Below are 21406 nucleotides of genomic sequence, written 5' to 3' on the forward strand. Positions count from 1 at the left end.
CTGCATGATCAGTCAGAACAACATCAATCACATTTAACTGAGTTGTTTTAAATAGCATTGTTAACTGAGACTGATTTTTTGTAGGTGTTTTGTTGTGCATGAATTAAACAAGTGATGTGTTAGAAACTTCGAAAGAGGTTTAAATATACTCCAACTAAACGGTGCTGCTTTCAAACCAATGTAGTTAATGTCAACAGATGCAAATGAACCAGTCACAACATTCCAAGTGTGAAAGAACTCATCACCTTCTCTTACTCTGAATATTTCAACAAAGGAGACTAGATCATTTATACGCAACATTTCTATTCTGAGTAGAAAACTGAAGCACAGAAATCTCTCTGTTTAATTAAAGCTGGCCTTTATAACAAATCTGGTTATAATGAGATTCTATTATGAGGAAAGGTTACGGTTACCTGGACAAAGACTGTGAAGAAGATAACAGTGATGATGGCGGTGAGGAACATTTCTCGCATGGGAAAGTGGTTCTTGTCCAGCAGGAAACCGAGGGAGAAGGCGATGGCCCCTCGCAGACCACCGTATGCTATGATGAACTGGTCCTTGGTTGTCAGCTTGACAATGCGGAACTGGTTGATGACATACGTCAGACCAACCACACCTGGAGAGGACAAGAGAGGGAGAAAATGTGATTGCTTGTGTTTAAAATTCTGAGTGTTTGTCACAGCTTTCAATTAAATTGCTCTATCTTCCTGGCCTTTGAAGATGGCCAGAAAGATGTGGACAAAAGGCTTTGTTAGACTAAACAGTGGGGAGCTTGCTAAAGACTGCATTTCTTCAGGGTCCTTTTTCAAAATGCAGTTGGTTCACAAAGAGACACACTGAAGTGACATTAGTTGGTGCAAGTACTCATACAACAAAAATATGACTGGAGATGTAAAAAACTGTACATATACACTTAAAGCAAAAATACATGTTTTTCACCTGAAACTGACGTTTCAAAGTTGATCTTATAGTATGATGACCTTTAACAGGGAGAAGAAAGTCTGTTCCGTTTCCACAAAGTGCCCTGGTCAGCTACTTTAAGCAACTTTGACACCATGCAACAGTTCTCTCAGGAGAGTATAGCTTTACGGCACAGGTTCACTCACCACACGCCCTCAACTGTTTGATACTGGCTGAGGCTAAGATGCAGGGTTGCCAGGTCTGTCTGACAAAACCAGCCCCAAGCCTAATGCTGAAATTCAAAATAAGCCAGTAAAACCTCTGCCACACCACATATTGCTTGTGCACGTGCAGGCACGCTGCTTCTCTGTGTGTGGCGTGCATGTCCGTGTGCCATGTTTTCCTGTTTCTCTGCTGGTGGCTTTAGTTGTATTTCAGTGTAAAAAAAGTAGCTTGTTCTGCTATGGATATTAAATACTCACACAAAAGACATAAAAAATAGGTCCGCTCAACCCACGGAAAAAAAAAAAAAAGTACTTGTAGAAGAACGTAAAAAGTTGTCCAATTCCGCCAGAAAACTGTGGACCTGGCAACCCTGCTAAGATGCTAATGGAAGAGGAGTGGATTTAGGACAGGCTTTTACATGCTGGCAACAGCTTTGCAAAACAGAAGGCTGTAAATCTGACACCAAGCTGACAATGTGTGACACAGATCTAAACTAGTTACTCTACTGCGCGGCAGGTAGGTGTACAATGTGTTGTAACAATATGTTGGCTGCGCATAGTGTTGCAATCTCAGAAAATTAGAATATTATGTAAAAGGGTCATTTTTCTCACAATTTACTTCAGAAAGTTCAATATCCATATATTCTGGATTCATCTCAAAAAAAGTAAAATAACTCAAGACTTGTTTTGTTTTTAATCTTGATGATTATAGCGTAAAGCTCATGAAATCAAAATAATCCACTATCTCAAAATATTAGAATATTGTGGCAAGGTCTAACTGGCAAAAGTTTCCTGAGCCTTTATTCACTCACTCTGATTCAGTACACACAACTGCAATCATAAGGAAGACTGCTGACTTGACAAATGTCCAGAAGACAATCATCGTCATCCTCCACAAGGAGAGTAAGCCACAGAAGATCACTGCTGAAAGGGCAGGCTGATCTCAGAGTGCTGTATCAAAGTATATTCATGGAAAGATGACCAGAAGGTAAAAGTGTGGTAAGAAAAGGAAGACAGGTAACAGGGATGAGGTCAGCCTTCAGAGGACTGTCACACAAAGCAGATAGAAGAACTGAGCGGAGCCTCACAATGAGTGGACTGAGGCTGGTGTCAACGTTTCAAGAGCAACCACTAACAGACGTGTGAAGGAAGTGGACTACAAGTCTCATGTGTCTAGTGTCGGCCCACTTCTGAACCACAGACTGGGTATAAGTGTCTCACCTGGGCTAAGGAGAAAAAGAACTGGACTGTTGCTCACTGGTCCAAAATCCTGTATTCAGTCAAAAGTACATTTTGAATTTCATTAAGGAAGCAAAAGGAGCTCCAAAAACATACTTAGTGCATAAATGAGCAGATGGTCAAAATTTCTGTATCATTAATGCTTTTTTTGGACTGATGTTTTGTGAAATTCTAACATGTACAGATAGTGGATTATTTACTTTTGTGAGCTTTAAGCTGTCATCATCAAGATTAAAACAAAAAAAGTTGAAGTATTTCACTTAGCAGTGATAAATCTAGAATATGTGGAAGTTTCACTTCTTGAATTAAATCACATGAAAACATTTCAACTTTCATAAAGAATTTTTTTTAGCTTGCACCTGTACACACCTTGTTAATCTTCATGTTAGCTTTGTAAGTCAAAATAATAAAACCAATCTTAACATGCATGTAATAAATTACTCTGTACATGTTTTAACCAGACCACAGATGACCTGACAACAGTTGCACATGCAAAGTTTGAAAACAACAGCCTGTAGATGTTGGCAGTCATACCAATGCAAAATCTGGTAATATGATGGTTCTTTGGCTTCTAACAACATCTTTGCCAGCTTCACCATCCTGTTGTCTGAGGAGGATAACAGCCCTATGTTCGTTTTAAAGTAGCAAAGCTGCACTCAGAGACCTTTAATGGGCGCCAAACCAAATTCCTGCTTATGGTTGCTTAAACCACAGACTTGTATTTTATCATGCAATGTAATTTAGAAACTGATTGCTGCCTGCCAAAAGGACAGAGAACAAACTTGAAGAACTAAATCATGCTTTGAAAAGAGGCTGGCAGTACAACAAAGATAAGAAATTTATGCTAAATAATTTAAAGTCTCTGGAATCTGATGCTTCATTAAGCATAAAAAAATGAGTGAAAATAAACATTCATGAGAATTAAAGCTTAGGTTTGGTAGTTTTGACCATTGTCAGCTTACATTTTGATTGACAGATGGTCATGGAATGCTAAGTTACAATATTAATGTAATGTCCCAATATACAACCAACAGCTTTTAGATTGGCTTAAAACATTTTGTCTGTTGACTTCTCATATCCTCACTCTCCAAGGGTGCATGACCCCCTTCTCTCCTTCTTATACGTGCAAAAACATCTAGTGCTTTAAAAAGTTTCACTTGCGATTCCATTGCTCCATATCCGAGGTATTTACGATAAGACTTGCAGGCTGACACTGCAGCTGTGAGTGACTGCTCACCATGAGAGGATTTTGTGTGTTGCTCAGAGTAAAAAGCAAAGCCATTTGGTAAAGCCCAGAGCTCTCTATGGGATAGTGTTTGAGGAGAAATGATTGCAGTATATGTGGGAGTACTTTGTATGACTCCACAATGATTTACCAAAGCCTGGCCCACAGAAAAGAGTGGAGGGAGAGGAGATCAGATAAAGACAGATGGACAGATAGAAGGGACAGACAGATATGATGTATGCAATGGATCCTGAAAGTCTGTTGAGGGTCAGGAAGTGAGGGACTGCCATTAGGAAACCTTTAAAACCTGCAATAGAAGTGAAATGGCCCTTTAACTGACTGAATGACTTCTATTGTTTTACATGTCAAGATCTTGTCACATGTGATAGAAGACGTGCTTGACCATAACTGACTCATTATTCTTTCACTCTCTCTTTCACAGAAGGGCTTGTGACAGCCTGAAGCCAACATGGAAATCCTCTGTGGAGGTTCCTCTCTCACACTGTCAGCTGTGTGATGAAACACGATGGCAACATGAATGCCTGTCATCGTTCCCAGTTCTTTTATCAGAAAAAGGTCTTTTCAAACACAAAAACGCTTTATGTGAAAATTACAACCCACTTAAAGGGCATTATAAAACATTTATTTCCCTTGGAGAATAAGGACCAAAGATGTTTAAATTTGCACCGAAGGCCAATTAATCATAAATCTGCTATATTTGAAGACTGAATCAGAAGTGACCCCTTCATTGACTGTTTTATCAATCAAAACAACAAATAATCAAACATCTTACATGAATTAATGTCCAAAACCAATGGTAAACAAACTTCAACTGTTGCATATAATCAGTTGTTTCCTCTTCGCACAGTGCTGCCACACATCCTCTCACAGCACCACTTTATAGAGAAGTAAATGTAGGATAAAGTGCAGCGGAGCTCACCAATGACCCGAGCCACCAGACATAGGATGACAGTGACTGTAACAAAGGTCCAGTTCCAGGCATGAGGGCCGTCCACCGTCGCCACACCCAGAAAGATGAAGATCAACGTTTCGCTGACACTGCTCCACATTTTCAGGAAGTACTTGATGGTGGTGTGAGATTTGTGGGAAATGTTGGCCTCTACATAGGGTCGCATCACCGCTCCACATGCTATCAATCTGGAAGAAGAGAAGAAAAGAACCTTGTTTGGTTTTAAAAATAATGATACAGGGGTGCGGATGGTATAGCAGTCTCTCTCTCATCTCTCTTTTCAGACTCTACTGTTGTCCTCTATAAATAAAGGCATAAAATAGATTTAATAAATGGTTTACAAAGTGCTGTGACATAAAGAGTACACAATATCAAAGTTTAAGAACCGAATGACGAAAGACTAAAAAAAACCTTAAATAACCAAAAGACCATCAGAACCCAAACCAAGCAAGAACCAACAGCAAATTTTGAAAAAAAGTTAGAAAAAAAGTGAGAGAAACAAAACAGCTTGATAAAGTAAAAGAAGTACAAAAGAATAAAATGAGTTTATAGTGATAAAGAAACAGAAACAAAAAAAGGCAAAGGCAGAAAAAGCAATAAAAGAAATTGTTTTTTTAAGCAATCCATTTTTATCCATATTAATAAATTAAATAAAGCTAGATAAAAGCTATGAAAAATGGTAAGAGCAATAAAATCAAATAAAAGTAATGGAGATCCCCAAAAAATCTAACACAAAGAAAAAAGTCATTTCAAAAAAGAGATAAAAGCAATGTATAGGAGATAATACAATATTATGAGGAGAAAGAAATAAAATTGACATCAAAAGAGATAAAAGAAAAAAGATATAGAGCAATAAAAATGACAAAAATCAAATAAGTTAAGAGACTGAAACATTTCAAAAACATAAAAGCAATAAAGCAGAATTAAAGCAACAAATGCAGGTAACAGGTAACAGTACAAACAAAGAAGGAGAAATAATGAAATAATTAAAGCATAAAAAGATTTTAAAAAAGCAACAAAAGAAATAAAACTGTATAAAAGTAATAAAATAGATAAAAACAATTAAAACAGATACAAGTAAAAAAGAAAGGAACACATTTTTACACTTAAAATAAGAGGAAAATCAAAACAATAAAAAACATAAAGACATTTAAAAAGCTGAATTTGTCTTAGTTAACATATATGGCATATCAATTTTCCACTCCAAAATACACATATACTGAACATATGTCTTAAAAGTAGCCAATAAGACAAATCTAGTAATTTTAGGGTGCCACTGTAGCTCAGTTAGTAGAGCAGGCATCCACATATAGAGACTAGAGTCCTCGCTGCACTAGACATAGGACAGAATCCCAGCCCTGGTGCTGTTTAGTGCATGTCTTCCTCCACCCTCTTTCCCCATATTTCAGGACCCTTCGCTTAAGGAGCTCTGTATTTGCAAAGCTCTTGCTCAAAACTGATAACAGAAATATCACATCAGCTCAGATGTCTTCCGTCTGTCTAGTTGCCACTTCTCTGTTTCAATCTAATGCCAGCAGACTTTTGACATCAATAATGTTGAAACCAGGAATGAATGTCGTATCTTCTGCTTATTACTATAGGTTTCTGAGCGAACAATGAAAGGAAGCAATCAATACTTCCTCACCAACAGTTGTTATAAAAAAGCATCTTGACAAATTTAGTTTTTACTTCTAGGTGCAAGAGGACAGCAGCTTGCTTTTGTCACTGAAGCTGAACATTCTTCAACTGTGACTCGGAGAGGGGATTTCATCAGCTCCTGTCTGCAACATCAATAATTCCTGGCACCTTCAAAGAGGAAATGGATTGATATGTTCTGGAGGATGAGCTGATGAGAAACAGCACCTCGGAGCATGTAGGGATGCCAATAAATTCAGGACAGGTGTGGGTGCCGTGAGATCAGTCTAATTAATTCTACCACTGGTTACAGGGAGTGTAATCTGCTATGTTGTACTGTTGAGTTACTGGCATGGGGAAGTGACTGAAATAGATCATCTATGTAGGGGCAAGGTTGGAAATAGGCCATGACATCTCATCACTGAGGGAGAACCTATATATTAAAACATACGACACTAGAGAGACGTCCCTCAAACAGCTGGAGTATTTCACACTTAACCACAGAGCAGACATGAAGTACTCCATTTAAAAAGGCTGTGTCTGCTCACAAACTGTGTCATGAATGCATAGTCTACGTCTAGGTTAAAGGGAGTATCTATACATGAAAAATCTTTGGGTATTTACATTTCCACGACAGCGCTATAATGAGGATTCTATGTTGTTGGGCCTTGAGACATCCATACTGATACTACAACAGTGTGACACTGCATGTTCCCATCTGTCAGCTTACTGTGTTACGGTGTCACTTCATCCCTCTGTTATGCTTCTGTGATGTCTTTAAATGGCACTGAGAGCTGGGGTTCTAATCATCTTGAAAGAAAATTCAAAAGATCATCATGCCTCGTGAGGTGGATGACTGTTGAAGGTGTTTGTGAAGTTTTAAGACATACAAACATAAAAAACAAACATATATTTATTTACTTGGAAAAGATGACAAAGCTGGGCTACAAGCCCAATGCTAACATCAGCATGCTAACCAGTGCATTGCAGATGTTTAGTGTGTATTAATGCACTTTACAGCTAAGCTATAAAAACTATGGTTTTCAAGATAAAATAACTGTATACTTTCAACTGATTTTATTTTAAAAATAAACAATATAGACCATATGCATGTGATGTCACACAGTCTGTCTTGCCCCCCTGGACGGCAAAGTGGGGTGCTACTCACAAGGATGCCTGTGTTAAACAGAACTCTCATCAACATACCCCCTGTGGTAACATGTGTAGTGCAAATTTTGTACATGGAAAGTTTAACAAGCTTGAAATGTCAGTGTTAGATGCTTGCAAATCATTTTATGAAGAACAAAACAAAACACTTTTCAAAGTAACATCTCATATACACTCCCCTCCAAAAGTATCGGAACAGTGAGGCCAATTACTTTATTTTTGCTGTAGATGGAAACATTTGGGTTTGACATCCAAGATCATTATGAAACAAGAGATCAACATTTCAGCTTTTATTTCCAAGTGGATCTCATTCACAACTTAGAAGATAGCGTTATTTGTAACAGAACACCAAACTTTTAGGTAAGCAAAAGTGTTGGAACAGATAAACTTAAAAAAGATTAAAGTGAATAATACTAAATATTTAGTTGCAAATCCTCATCTTGCAGTAACTGCATCAAGCCTGACATCATCAAACTTAAGCATTCTTCTTTTGTGATGCTTTTCCAGGCTTTCACCACTGCCTCTTTCTGTTATTGGTTGTTTTGGGGGGTGTCTCCCTTCAGTCTCCTCTTTAGCAGGTTAAACAATTGCTCTATAGGGTTTAAGTCTGGAGACTGACTTGTCTGTCTAAAACCTTTCACTTCTTGCCCGTGATGAACTCCTCTGTTGTTTTGGGTCTTATCTTGCTGCATGATAAATGATCTCCCAATCAGTTTGGTTGCATCTTTCTTTAAATTCCATTACTTTGATAAAGGTTCATCGTTTTCTCATTCCATAAAACTTTGTCCCAGAATGTTTGAGGCTCGTCTCTGTACTTTCTGGCAAAGTCCAGCCTTGTCTTCCTGTTCTTCTTGCTAAAGAGTGGTTTGCATCTTCTGGTGTGTCCTCTGTACTTTTGTTCACGAAGGTTCTGTGAACAGTAGATGGTGATACCTTCACTCCTGCCCTCTGGAGGTTGTTGCTGATGTCACTAACAGTTGTTTTAGGATCTTTCTTTACAGCCCTCACCATGTTTCTGTCGTCAACTGCTGCTGTTTCCCTTGGTCTACCCATTCAACATCTGTTACTAAGTAGACCAGTGGTTTCTTTCTTCTTCAGAACATTCCAATTGGCTGTACTGGATATGGCCAATGTTTGTGCAATGGCTCTGTTTGATTTTCCATCCTCTCTGAGCTTTACTGTTGCTTGTTTTTCACCCATAGACAGCTCTCTGGTTTCCATGTTGGTTACACCTCTAACTATTAATGCAATCTGAGCAGGCAAAACCCAAATGTGAAACTGAGTGTAGACATTCAGCGGTGTTTATCGTTTAAATAATCAGTGTAATAGGACACACCTGTGCAACAAAACACACCTGTCAGTTACACGTTCCAGTGTATTTGTTCACATGAAAAAGGGGTGGGTTCAAACAAAAGGTGCTATCTTCTAATAACAGACATGTATGTGTGTATCAGATCTAGACATAAAAACCCTGGAAATAAAAGCTGAAATGCTGATCTCTTGTCTCAAATTCATCTTTTGATGCCAAACCCAAATACTTCCAGCAAAAATAAAGGAACTGGCCTCATTGTTGCAATACTTTTGGAGGTGAGTGTACAGTTATATAATCGAAATTGCTCTTTGTAGTGTTCAATTTGGTAAACACACATAGATATACTGTATATATTGTTTAAAAACTTCTCTTTCCTTTTTTTATTGACTTCTGCTCTTTACTTTTTGTAATGATGCTGTAATATCAAACATTATCACCGAGGTTGCACTGGAAAAATGCCAGAGAATAAACTCAGTGATTACCTAAATGTACACTTTTAGCACAGGTCAATCATTGTTATACAATATGAGACAATGTGGTGGGAAAGTGACAGCAATAAATATGGAACAGTCTGATTATTTTTCTGTTGGTCTCTGTCTGCATAAGTCCATCTATATATATAACCATCCTAGAAACTTACGCCATGATGCCAGACAGGTGGAACATCTCAGCTGACAGGTAGGCCATATAGCTGTACACGAAGACAAAAAGTGGCTCGATGACACGTGTGTGGGAGGTGAAGCGTGAGGTGAAGGCAGCCAGAATCCCATAGATAGCTCCCACTAAAACACCACCCAACGCAACCACCAGGAAGGAGATGACACCCAGGAAGCCATCCATCACAGACACCGTACCGACACCTGCGTACTCCTCAAACAGGTGGTACAACACCTAAAAGAGAGGGGAGGGAGAGAGTGCAGGAAAGGAATGATTAAAACACACAAATTTGGAAAATATAAATTGATTTGAAAACTTAGATAAAGGGATTTTACAGTAAGACATTAACATTAATGTTATGCCTCTTAGCCAGACTTAGGTTATGTCTGTTAAATGCATACTGACAAAGCGAAAAAAGGAGCACCCTCCAAACAATAAACTCCTCAAGGTGCACGACAAAAAGACTTGCTAGAAAAGGAGGCGTCAGCACTCAAAAATGTCCTTTCAGGTAGTTTTATTTAGTCAAGGCACAACGTATGCATTTCGACTCTTGGTCTTCTTCAGCCAGGTATCCAGACACTGAAAAAGACCACGAGTCGAAACGCATACGTTGTGCCTTGCCTAAATAAAACTACCTGAAAGGACATTTTTGAGTGCTGACGCCTCCTTTTCTGTTAAATGCATACTGCCTTAAATTAATTACTGAAATGTAGATATTTGATCTGTTTCTTCTTACACAACTGAACAGTTTTCCATCACTCCTATTGCACATACCATGTATTATACTGATCATATATTTGACTTTATTTGTTTGAATAATGTTTTCAGAGCCCTGGCAGCAGGAGTACTTCTAGGCAAAAGCTTTCCACTTTTATATTATGCTAGTATTACATTCTTTTATGGCACCAAAAGACACCAAGACAAATTCCTTGCATGTCGAAACGCACTTGGCAATAAAACCAAGAGTTCAGATTCTGAAGAAGTCATAGTTCACTGAAAGTCTTTAAAAGAGTAACAGGAAATACTGGAAGTTTACCGACAACAGTTTCAGTCAAGCTTTTTACTAAGCAAACAGGCTACAGATCGCAGCTCATTCAAAAATACATAATAAACAGTCACAAAGCCAGTCACATTCAGTGAAATTAAATCTTAACTTCATATTGGACAGAGCCATTCTTTCATTTTAGATAGAGTATATTTTTCAATGTGCACTTTTACAAAAAGTATTCAATTAGTTAATATACTGTTCAAGTTTCTTACAACCTGACACACTGTATTTCAACCTTGCTAAGCTACTCTGCTTTAAAAATTTAAACTTCTGTACAGATAGATTCAAAACTGCCCAGACAAGGGGCACCTTGGCAGCTCCTTAGGTACAGCATGCACCAGTTGTTAAGTCAGAGACTGCAACTGCCGGGGCCGCAGCACGACTCAGGCCCTTTTCTGCATGAGACAGGAAAGACAGAATCTCCCTCTCTCTTCAAGTATCAGTGACCAACTAGAAAGGGGCAGTGTAGGCATATAACAACAGCACAGTGCCGTCCCGTTTATTTAAAAATGCAACAAGGCTAAATTCCCATCTGAACATATGAGATCCAAACAAAGACCCCATGTGACAGAGCATGCAGAGTATCATAGTATTATATAACAGTATTATAGTAAATATTTAGCCCAGCATTCTTTTGGATTCTGTGCTTGTTGATGTAATGCTAGCATCAGTGGTAACTTTATATGGTAGATGGAATGGGCCAGCTAACAGCTGGTGTGCTGTGAGTGAAGACAATTGTGTGATGACAGACAGTGAATGGATCAATGGCTTGGTGCTGAAAGGCTACCTGAAAGATTAAAAAGACAGTTTTTTTTAATTCAATTCAATAGATCATCTCCTCTAATGAAAGCAGTCAATGACAGAGTTTTTAGTTGAAATGTTGAACTTAAGTGTTTTTTTCTTGTCATGATGCAGTGAGAAGCTTTTATTTTCCCAGTTTGACTGTTTGAGAATCATTAAAACAACAAATGCTTTTTCTGTAATAAACAGGAGGAGAACAAAAGACTGTTATCATCCCAGCAGTGCCACTTTTCTCACTCACCACAGTGACAGCATCGTTAAGCAGCGATTCGCCAAACACCAGGATGTGCAACAGCTCATTGATGTGGATCTCCTCAAACACGGCCAGTACAGCAACAGGATCTACAGCTGAGATAATGGAGCCGAACAGCAGGCAGGGCAGCAGCTCTAAAGCATGGAGAGGGTTTGGATTGTCTGGTTGGATCTGACATACAGCATATAGAAGCCCCCCGACGAAGAAGGCATTCCACAAGGTCCCTACAACAGCAAACATCAGGATGGTTCCCAGGTTCTCCATGAAGGGCCGAATGGGCAGGAAGTAGCCAGCATCTAGGATGATGGGAGGCAGCAAGCAGAGGAAAAACAATCTTGAGTCCAGCACTGGGGGGACCTTTTCTCCGGCTAGTTTGATGAGCCCCCCCACCAGCAGGCCGACCGTGATCAGCAGGCAGCTCTCTGGTACAATACCAGACAGGCGAGGAATCAGGTGGAAACCTGGGGAAACAGACAGAGAACATAGATAAGAGACACAGGAACAGAAGAGACAAAAGGAGGGATTTATATGGAAATGTATGCTTCAGCCCAATGATTGTATATTATCATATCATATTTTATATTACCATATTTTTCTATTATGACAAAGGTAAGCCAAAAAAACCCTGCGACAAGCGCTCAAAGACGTACAGAAAGGAGCTGGCTGGTGAACTTCTAAAATAGCACTAATATCCTTTTTATCATGTGGATATCAACCATGGAAATACACCAGATAAAAGCACACATTTGTTCTCTTGGCCGCCTAACAGAGACTTAATTATCCACAGTGCGGATTGCCTGGTGTGAGTTCTTCCCAAAAGTCCATCTCTCCACAGCTGGTGCCGTATGAAGCTCTCTTTCAGGATGGAGGGATCAAGTGGGATTTTTAAGGCATTACAGAGCCACAGGCCCATCCTCAGTGATTGTTTTCATCACAGCATGAAGTAATTTGCCACATTCTATGAATTTTAGCAGTGAATACAAATAGAATGCAACAGAATCAGGGTGCATGATGTCTTTTTCAGATTAAGGCTAGTTTTTGCTTTCTATGTGGACAGCCACACAATAAATGGATCTGTGTGGAGCAGGCTCTGCTCTTACCTGAGAAAGTTCACAGGTTAGTGTTGTTGGAAAAGAACCGCACAAGGAAAAAAGATGTGCAGTACATGTACAGTAGATCATGGTAGAAGAAGTAGTTGGTTTACTTTTATTTGTAGGTTGTAATACTTTAATTTCTAAAATTTTATATCTTTATGTATTTATTTTGACCCCATCTTCTATTGTTCATTTGTTTTAAACTTTTTTTTTTGCCCTCCATGGACCCCATCACACATTTTTCCAAGAGGGGAAAAGAAAGGAACAGGAGGTAGTAGGGCTGGATTTTTAATTGGTTCAGTATAAAGAAAAGCACTGGGTAGTTATAGTAGTTTAGGTTTTTCATGTTGGAGTAATTTGTAAAAACAATTGTGACGTTACATTACAAATTCTGTTTGATATATTTGATATTTGATAGCATGTAGAGAAATGAATCTAAGCTTCAGAACTTTTTAGATTTTCTATATAAACAAAATAACATTTATTACCGCACATACACATGCAAAAGTACTGTAAATGAGTACCGTTGCGTTCCGGTACCAATTCGCATTTACCAGGCATTGGTTCTGTATTGGCACAAATGTGAAAGGTACCCATCCCTACTATGTCCCGTTAGTTAATATGGAGAACGCACGAGTTAATGGTCGATTCTGCAGCTGGATAGGAGTAGCTCTCAATCTTTTGGCTTCACTGCAGTTGTTACCCCATCCATCTTAATAAACAGTCAATTCTGGAAGTCTTGGTAGTATCTTTGTCTTTGTGTGCTTCTTACCCACTGTACTGTACCCATCTGCCTGAGCGTTTGCTAACACATCATTAAAAGAGCAATCAGAAGTGACATACTACACTTTGGTGAGTGTTAGCATCACCTAGATAAGAAATTCTTTGGGTTCAGCAGCTACCTTCTTGGTTCAGAAGTCTCTCCGATAATAATAACCTTAAATTGCAAGAAGTTTTCACATATTAGAATACACCAGCACGAGGAACACTTTCATAGAGAGTTCATGTTTGCAAGGGAAACAAAAGGGGTTTAAACTTTGAATTTGTGCCTAGGCTGTCCAAACATGTCAGAGCTCGCATGCCTTCATTTATTGTTTGGGCTTCTATCTAAATTTAGAAAAAAACGTTGTGGTTTTGTCAAGATATAATCAAAGAGGTGTCTTTGATTTTGACACTGATAAGAAGAAAAAAAATGAGAGGTGCTTAGTATGCTGCGTAGTCACTGGTGCGACATATTGCTAACGTTATGGCCTTTGAATTCTCAAGGAAAAAATGGAAATAGTATGCAAAACATCTATTGTAGACCAACCTCACATGACAAACAGCCAAGGTTTCGATTTGAAATGCATGAATGCCACAAGCCTGCAAAAGCCAAAACTTACAAAAACTCAGGCGGAGAATCTTAATGCCTCTGTTTGTCCTGCTCACATCTACCTACTAATCCAATCTTGGATGAGCTCCACATAATTGAAATAACCTTTTGCAATTATCTGCTGTTGCTTGAGGCTGTATGGGACTCATGTTTCAGCACATGCAGTGTTTATGCTACCAGAGCTCAATAAGCAGCGAGACTTTACAGCCCGACCATGACAACACTGATGAGACTTGACCTAAAGAGGCTGACGTTTGTCTCTAAAAGGATACCATCAGCTTGAGCTGCTGTGAAGCTTGACATCTAAACACAGACAAGGACACATACTGTAAACACAGTGAAGTGGCATGACAACTGCAGCCTGTTCAGAAATAGTAAACAAAGACTTCAAAGAAGAGTATGTGGCCAAGAGTATGAAGGCTCCTCTGGCTATATTTACTGTAAACTACAGCAGCATGCAAATATGTCATGGCACTGCACCTACTGATGACATAAATGAACGCAGAGAAACATGAACCACACAGTGCTACACGCTTACACGCAGGTTAGATGCCATCACTGAGTAAACATAAAATAGCATGATTACATGTTATCAAAGCAAGCAAACGCTGGCAGCAGCGTACACAATTATGCCTCTTCAGTGTATTTACAGCTGCAGTTTTATGAGCTGTTTCTGGAGAGGACAATATTAGCATACGAAGGTGCATCAAAAAAGTCACAATATCATGAAAACGTTCTTTTTTCTCTGTGATTTACTTCAGAAAGTTATACTTCCATAATTCATCTCATACAAAGTGAAATATTCTAAGACTTTTTTGTTTTAATCTTGATGATTACAGCTCATGAAAATCTAAAATTCCACTATCTCAGAATATTACAATATTAGGGAAAAGTCTAATTTGCAAAGTTTCCTGTTCTCTGGTTCAGTTCACACAACCACAATCTCAGGGAAGACTGCTGACTCAACAAATCTCCAGAAGACAATCACTGACACCCTCCACAAAAAGGGTAAGCCACAGAAGGTCACTGCTGTAGAGGCAGGCTGTTCTCAGAGTACTGTATCAAAACATAATCATGGAGAGTTGACTGTAAAGGAAAAGTGTAGAGATGTGCTCAGCCTTCAGAGGGCTGTCACACAAGGCAGATTCAAGAACTTAGGAGAGCTTCACAAAGAGTGGACTGAGTCTGGTGTCAGTGGATTAAGAGCCACCACACGGACAGGAAATGTGCTGTAAGTGCAGTGTTCTCAGCGTCAGGCCAATCCTGAACCACAGGCAACATCATAAGCTTCTCACCTGGGCTAAAGAGAAAAAGAACTAGATTGTTCCTCAGTGGTCCTGTATTAGGCCCCAGAGTCTGGAGGAAAATCATAGAACCACAGAAATCATGGGACTCGAAATCTTGTGTGGAATTCCACAGTCAGTGATGATTTGGGGGTACCATGTCATCTGCTGGTGTTGGTCCACTGAGTCCGGAGTCAGTGCTGTCAACCGTCAACCAGGAGATTTTAGAGCACTTCATTTTTCCATCTGCTGAGAAGCTTTATGGAGACACTGATTTCCTTTTCCAGCAGGACTTAATACCTGCCCACAGTGGAGCCAAAACTACCAAAAACTGGTTCACTGACCATGGTTTTACTGTGCTAGAATCTCTAGGGAAATGCCAGGAGGGAGATGAGAGACATCAGACTCAACAATACAGAAGAGCTGAAGGCCGCTATCAGAGCAACAGGGGCTTCATAAGACCCCAGCAGTGCCACTGGCTTATTCACTACATGCCAAAACATATTAATATATATTATATTTTCAGAAGGTCAGCATTTCTATGTAATCTTTTTGTGGACTGGTGTTTTGTGATGTCGTAAACTTTTGAGATACTGATTTTTTGTTCGTTTGGTTTTTTAATATTTTTGTAAGCTGTAAGCTCAATCATCAAGCTTAAAACAAAAAAAGGTCTTGAAAGATTTTCCTATGTAATGATGAAACTGGATGTTTTACTTCTTAAATTAAACCACAGGGGAAAAAACTACATTTTTCGTGGCCTTCCAGTTTTTAGATGCACCTGTAGTTCTAAACGGAACAAGAACATAAAAAACAAAACCCAAGTTTTATACATGCTCCATAGGGGATTAATGTTCCCATCCATGGCACAATAAAGCCTTGAGTTTGCAGTTGATGTGGGTGTTTCTATTAGAGACAGAAAGAGAGGGATTGACGGGTTAATTAAGCCATGTCAAGCTGTTTTTCATACTCCCCCCAAGCATCAGCTAGTGCATGGCCATTTGCAGTCCACCCACCCCTATAATTTTGGCTTCAATTTTGTAAGACACTTTCACATAGAACACTAGCCCATGGTGCTGTTCAAAGATTGAATCAGAGCAGACACAGCAGCACATTAAACACTTTCAACAAGCATAACAAGGAACGGATGATGGTGCAGGGACAATCTGGCACATTAACTGGGGGGGGGGGTCTTGAGCCAAGAGCGTAGGAGCAGGAAGGTGAACAGCTTAGGCCTGCTCCAGTTTGCAAGTGGCTTATTAATGTTCACATGTTAGCAGATTGCACAGTCTGTTATATAATTACCAGATGTTGCACAAATGCACATAAGTAAATCAGAATTTATTTCTGTTCAACATGCTCTGAAATAATATCTTATTCTCATTTTGCCTTTTGAAGTTGTGAGGCTTTGTCTTTGTAGCATGGGAAAATGAGCCTTTAAATGTTTTGTGAGAATACAGGACATCTGAGGAAGGGGAAAGGGGTAAAGACAACAGTATTAGTGTACAACTCAACAAGTGTGAGTGTGTAGGTTATACAGCTGTATGCTCCAGAGCTCTGAGGAGAGACAGTGAAGAAGGCTTTCTCTTAAAAAGTCTGCAGAGACCTAGTTTTCCCACACTGACATGTAAGAGGTTGGGCACCCCTCCATTTCCAAAGAACTTTATTAGAAAACAAAAACCACCCACGACTCTGAGGAGGCTTGTCAGGTTAACAAAGATATTCTGTCATAGCTGTTGGAAACACAGTAAACGGAAACCTTACGCGTCTCCCTCGGAAAGTTTACGTAGCAAGCAGGATGTAAATTCCACAGCCCAGTCTGAGACTATCCAAAGCACAATACTTCTTCATAGGAAAGCATCCATCTTTATCACCAAAGCCTTTAATATTACGGTTGAGAAAGCAGCGCCATTTAATGCGTTTAAACCCCCTGCAGACAACATAATTAAAGGTGACCACATTACAGATGCCTCTGTTCAGTGTGGGGGACTGAAAGGCCCACAAGAGGCCAGCTAATTGCTCCCAAGATGACAGATTACAGTAGGTAGACCTTTCCAAGGATTGATATAAGTGACATTGTTTTGAATAGCTGCCTGTAAAGGAGAGTTTTCTATTTTTCATCAACTTGTTTTAATCAAATACTAAAATTCTTATTACAGATAAGGCAGCCAATACAGTGAATTTTTAAACTGTAATAACAAAAGGTGTTTTCAATGATTGTGCAAGATGTGCAACATCATGTGCCATGAGCTTCAAACGTAGCTTTGCAAAGCTGATGGACTTGCCTGATTACATGTCTGTCATCAAGCAGATCCGTCACAAAGTGTCAAGCTGAAACATGTGTGCCTGATCTGAGAATGCCTGGACCAGTTCGCATCCTTTGAGGAGAATGAGGCAGCAGCTACGGGTTAGTTTAACAGCATGCTGGTGAGCAATGGCAGTCAGTGAAACTGGAAATCTTATCAGCTATCCTGAAGCTGATTCCAGCTGTCATCGGGTGGGAAGTGGGATACTCCCTGGACTGGTCACCAGTCAATCACAAGGCTGGCATATAGAGACAACCAACCAGTCATACACAAACTCAAACTCAATTTAAAGTCACCAAAAACACCAACAAACATGTCTTTGGTCTGTGGGACGGAGCCAGTGGTATTTAAGTATTTAATTTTTAGCTGAATTTAAGTACTGAGTAGCTACTGAGGAATTCTTCATTAAAATCTTATCTTTTCTTACTGGCAAGAAAAACAAGAGAATAGATCTCCAACCAGGCTGTTTATGTAAAGTTTCATTTCTACATTAAAGTAAAATACACAACAAAATTAACAGTGTTAATTAAGATTATAAAGAGTTAAATGTAATACTTGAATAGTGTCTATACTGGTCCACACTATATTTAGTTGAACTAAACTTTTGAAAGTGGTAAATAATTTTACAATATGAAAGAGCTGCTCCCACCACCAAAAACATGCTCATTAGGTTAATTGGTGACTCTAAATTGCCCGTAGGTGTGAATGTGAGCATGCCTGGTTCTCTGTCTCTATATGTCAGCCCTGAGATTGACTGGTGACCAGTCCATGGTATACCCCACCTCTCGCCCGATGACAGCTGGTATAGGCTCCAGCCCCCCCGCGACCCTGAATGGAATAAGCGGTATAGAAAATGGATGCATGGATGGAAAGAGCTGCAGTAACTCTGTAAGATCCAGGGTAAGGTGGGTCTCCTCTGGACAGAACAAAGCCAAGAGTCAACCTCACAGCAAGGTAATGCATACGGATGAAGAATACAGCATATATATTAGGAAAACCTTAAGTCATAGGCAGGGACTCTAACTCAGTGGATCCTTCACTCATGGTGCAAATGTACCTAACATCAAAACAACAACAATCCAACATGAGCAAAAGAACCCCACTATACAACAGGCAACATTCAAACACATCTAACCATTTTTCTGAAGTACAGTTACTCTGGTTAGAATTTACTAAAGTAGAAGTAAAAGTAATGATTTCAAAAAGTACTCAAAGTGTACAAGTATCAAAAAAACTACTCAATTACAGTAATTCAAGTAAATGTAATCAGTGACTTTCCATCCCTGCCCATGAGTGCATGGGGAGAACCTGCAAGCTCCACACAGACAGGCCCTGCCTGACTGGGATTTGACCCAGGAATCTTCTCTTTGAGGCAATAGTGCTAACCCCTGTGCTGTTATGAAGGCCCCTGCCAAGTTTTATTCATCAAAAAAAATCACCAAGTATGTTAAATTAAGTTGCAAAATAATAAAGAATAATCTCTGCTCTGGAATGCTGTGGATGTACCTTTCAAATGAGCTTGAATAACGTCCACTCACAGTACAGATATGCCTCAGTCAGCTGTCAAAAACTGCAATTTAATTTATCCAAATTCTGGCTTGCAGGCAAGATGCACTTGCAGAGTGAGGGCAAGGCTAGTTGTAAAAACTGCAGACTGAAACTTACAATTGAGCAAGAACTGAACATGCTAAAGCACTCAGTGTTTTTATATCATTGCAGCACTAGGGGGTGGGGTCATGTTAAGGAATCTTAGTGATAAAACATCAACTTTTTTCAAACATAACTAATGGGTTTAGAGACCAACTTCTGATTTTTCTTAGAGACTGCAAACAGGTCACCTGTTGCCAATTTTAATCAATGAACATCTCATGTTTGCATGTGGGATACCTAAGTTATGTTTCAGTATTTTCTTAAGTACAAGACAAACATGTTGAACCTGTTGCATGCTAAATGATGGATACAGATGGCAGGACACACAACAAGGTATTCTAAAATTCAAGAAACAAGCTCTGCAAATAAAGTTTATTTACTTTCACAAGTCAGACCTCGAAGGGGCTTATGCTCTACATTTCTGAGCAAACATAACACCTATGTATGATACCAGGCTGAATGGATGCACTGAAGAAGTCAAAAAAGGCTGCAAAGGCCTGCTAGAAAGAGCTGAGTCTCATGTTTACAGCATGTGCTTGGAAAATCACAGAGAAAGGAATGCCCTTTACTGCTTCATTTAAATGAGTTAACTTGACTCAAAACACATGTTTATTTTCAGCAGAGCCCATAGGGAGTACTTCCAAGTGGTAGACAGGGATTCATAAGTATGTAGACCAAAACATTTATACCTGAAAGAGAGGCCTGCTTCAACAAAAACTTCTGCATATCTCCTGTCATTCACTCTGCAGCCTGACTTTTTGGTAAACTGAAGAGCAATTCATCTCAAGCGAGGGGACTTTCTGGTCAAATGTCTTATACTCATGATCAGTAATGCACGTTTTAAAGCTCCAGTAAACAGAAACAAGCTAAACTACATCCACATGGTGATATGGGAAACCAAGAAGGGTTATTATTAGAGAACAAGGACTCCCATGATCCCTTGTATTAAGTCTTCTTCCATGTGACATTAAGTAATGAACTTGAGCAAGGGGACTTCAGGCTCACAGCTTTCTCTCTATAATTTATGATCCATAAAAAGGTTACAATGACCTGGCATTCAAAACTTAATCAAGCGATAAAAACAACACATGAAAACATTGAAAGTACTGACACATCAAAACTGCCAAAGCACATCAAGACCTTACATTGTGAGAGTCTTATAATATTTCACTCTGATAAAAGATGATCTGAAACCAGCAGGACTAATGGACGGAAATTAGAACTCTTTTCAGCACCATAAAGTACCATCTAAACAGTTCAGCTACAAATATGGGAATTAATCATTATTACACAGTCTAAAAAGGATGTGTGGAATAATACAGAGCAACTCACTATATCCAGATTGTATGAGGTATTATCAGATCATATGGATCCTTTGAACAACTTTTGCTGATACAGTAACATATCTTTATTTATAGATGACATTGGCCCAGCTTACTAAAAATAACCAACATTTTATTTCACATTTGTATCATCTTATGAAAAACAATCCATCCCTAGTAATATTAGCCTTGCAAAGCTGATAGGATTGGCCATGCCTCTCATCATGTAGATCCTTCTTTTAAAGCTTCAAGCTGATACTATTGTTCCCAATCAGAGAATAACTGGACCAGTCAGAGTCATTGTAGGAGAACAAGGCAGTGTCTAAAAGAGGGATTTAGTTTCACTGCATGCTGGTCAACAATGGCAAATAGTGACAAGTTTAGCCAGAATGTAGTCATAGCGGCAGGTTTATCAGGACTGGAAGATATTTCTGTATTAAAAGAAGAGCAAAGAACCACACTGGAAGCTGTTCTTTGTAAAAAAAAAAAAAAAAAAAAAAATCAGTATTGCACTTCTCCTGACTGGCTTCGGCAGTGCTCTGAATGAACTTCTATGATTGTGACGGACAAAACCTTCAAATCCTCAATCCTCCAAATGTCTTTCTGAAAGTCCCTGCACCCAAGCACAGACGGTGGACTGTTGCTCATTTGAACCAGTTTGGCCTTTTAAATGTGGATTTAATAACAAAAAAGGACAGAGGAAATTAAACCGGCAATCAAACAGGAGCTAGCTACCACAGCTGACATAAAAGAGCACAGGATTGTTCATGAATTACACATTCACTCCCCCCACAAGGTTTACACGGTTGGAGTATACCACTGTTTCTATTAAAAACATTTTTTCACTAAATTAGGATTTTTTATTTATATTTCAAGTTGGCTCAACTAGCCTCTTAGCTCAGTACAAGACTCTTCAAGACTCGTTTCCCTTTATCTGGCTTGAGGACAATA

The 21406-nt window shown here is 39.2% G+C and overlaps 1 protein-coding gene across 1 annotated transcript in view; it reads right to left on the reverse strand.

Annotated features, from left to right (window-relative positions):
* slc9a1a (solute carrier family 9 member A1a) overlaps window positions 1-21406 on the reverse strand; it is a 60748-nt gene that overhangs the window by 27977 nt on the left and 11365 nt on the right. Inside the window, exons 2-5 of the mRNA XM_041792817.1 lie at window positions 11420-11892; window positions 9313-9563; window positions 4529-4746; window positions 414-616 (exon numbers count right to left, since the gene is read on the reverse strand). Of these exons, the coding sequence (XP_041648751.1) occupies window positions 414-616; window positions 4529-4746; window positions 9313-9563; window positions 11420-11892 (1145 nt within the window). The remainder of the gene's footprint in view (window positions 1-413; window positions 617-4528; window positions 4747-9312; window positions 9564-11419; window positions 11893-21406) is intronic.

This window comes from Cheilinus undulatus, linkage group 8 (genome assembly GCF_018320785.1).
Source record: "Cheilinus undulatus linkage group 8, ASM1832078v1, whole genome shotgun sequence".
Taxonomy (NCBI): Eukaryota; Metazoa; Chordata; class Actinopteri; order Labriformes; family Labridae; genus Cheilinus; species Cheilinus undulatus.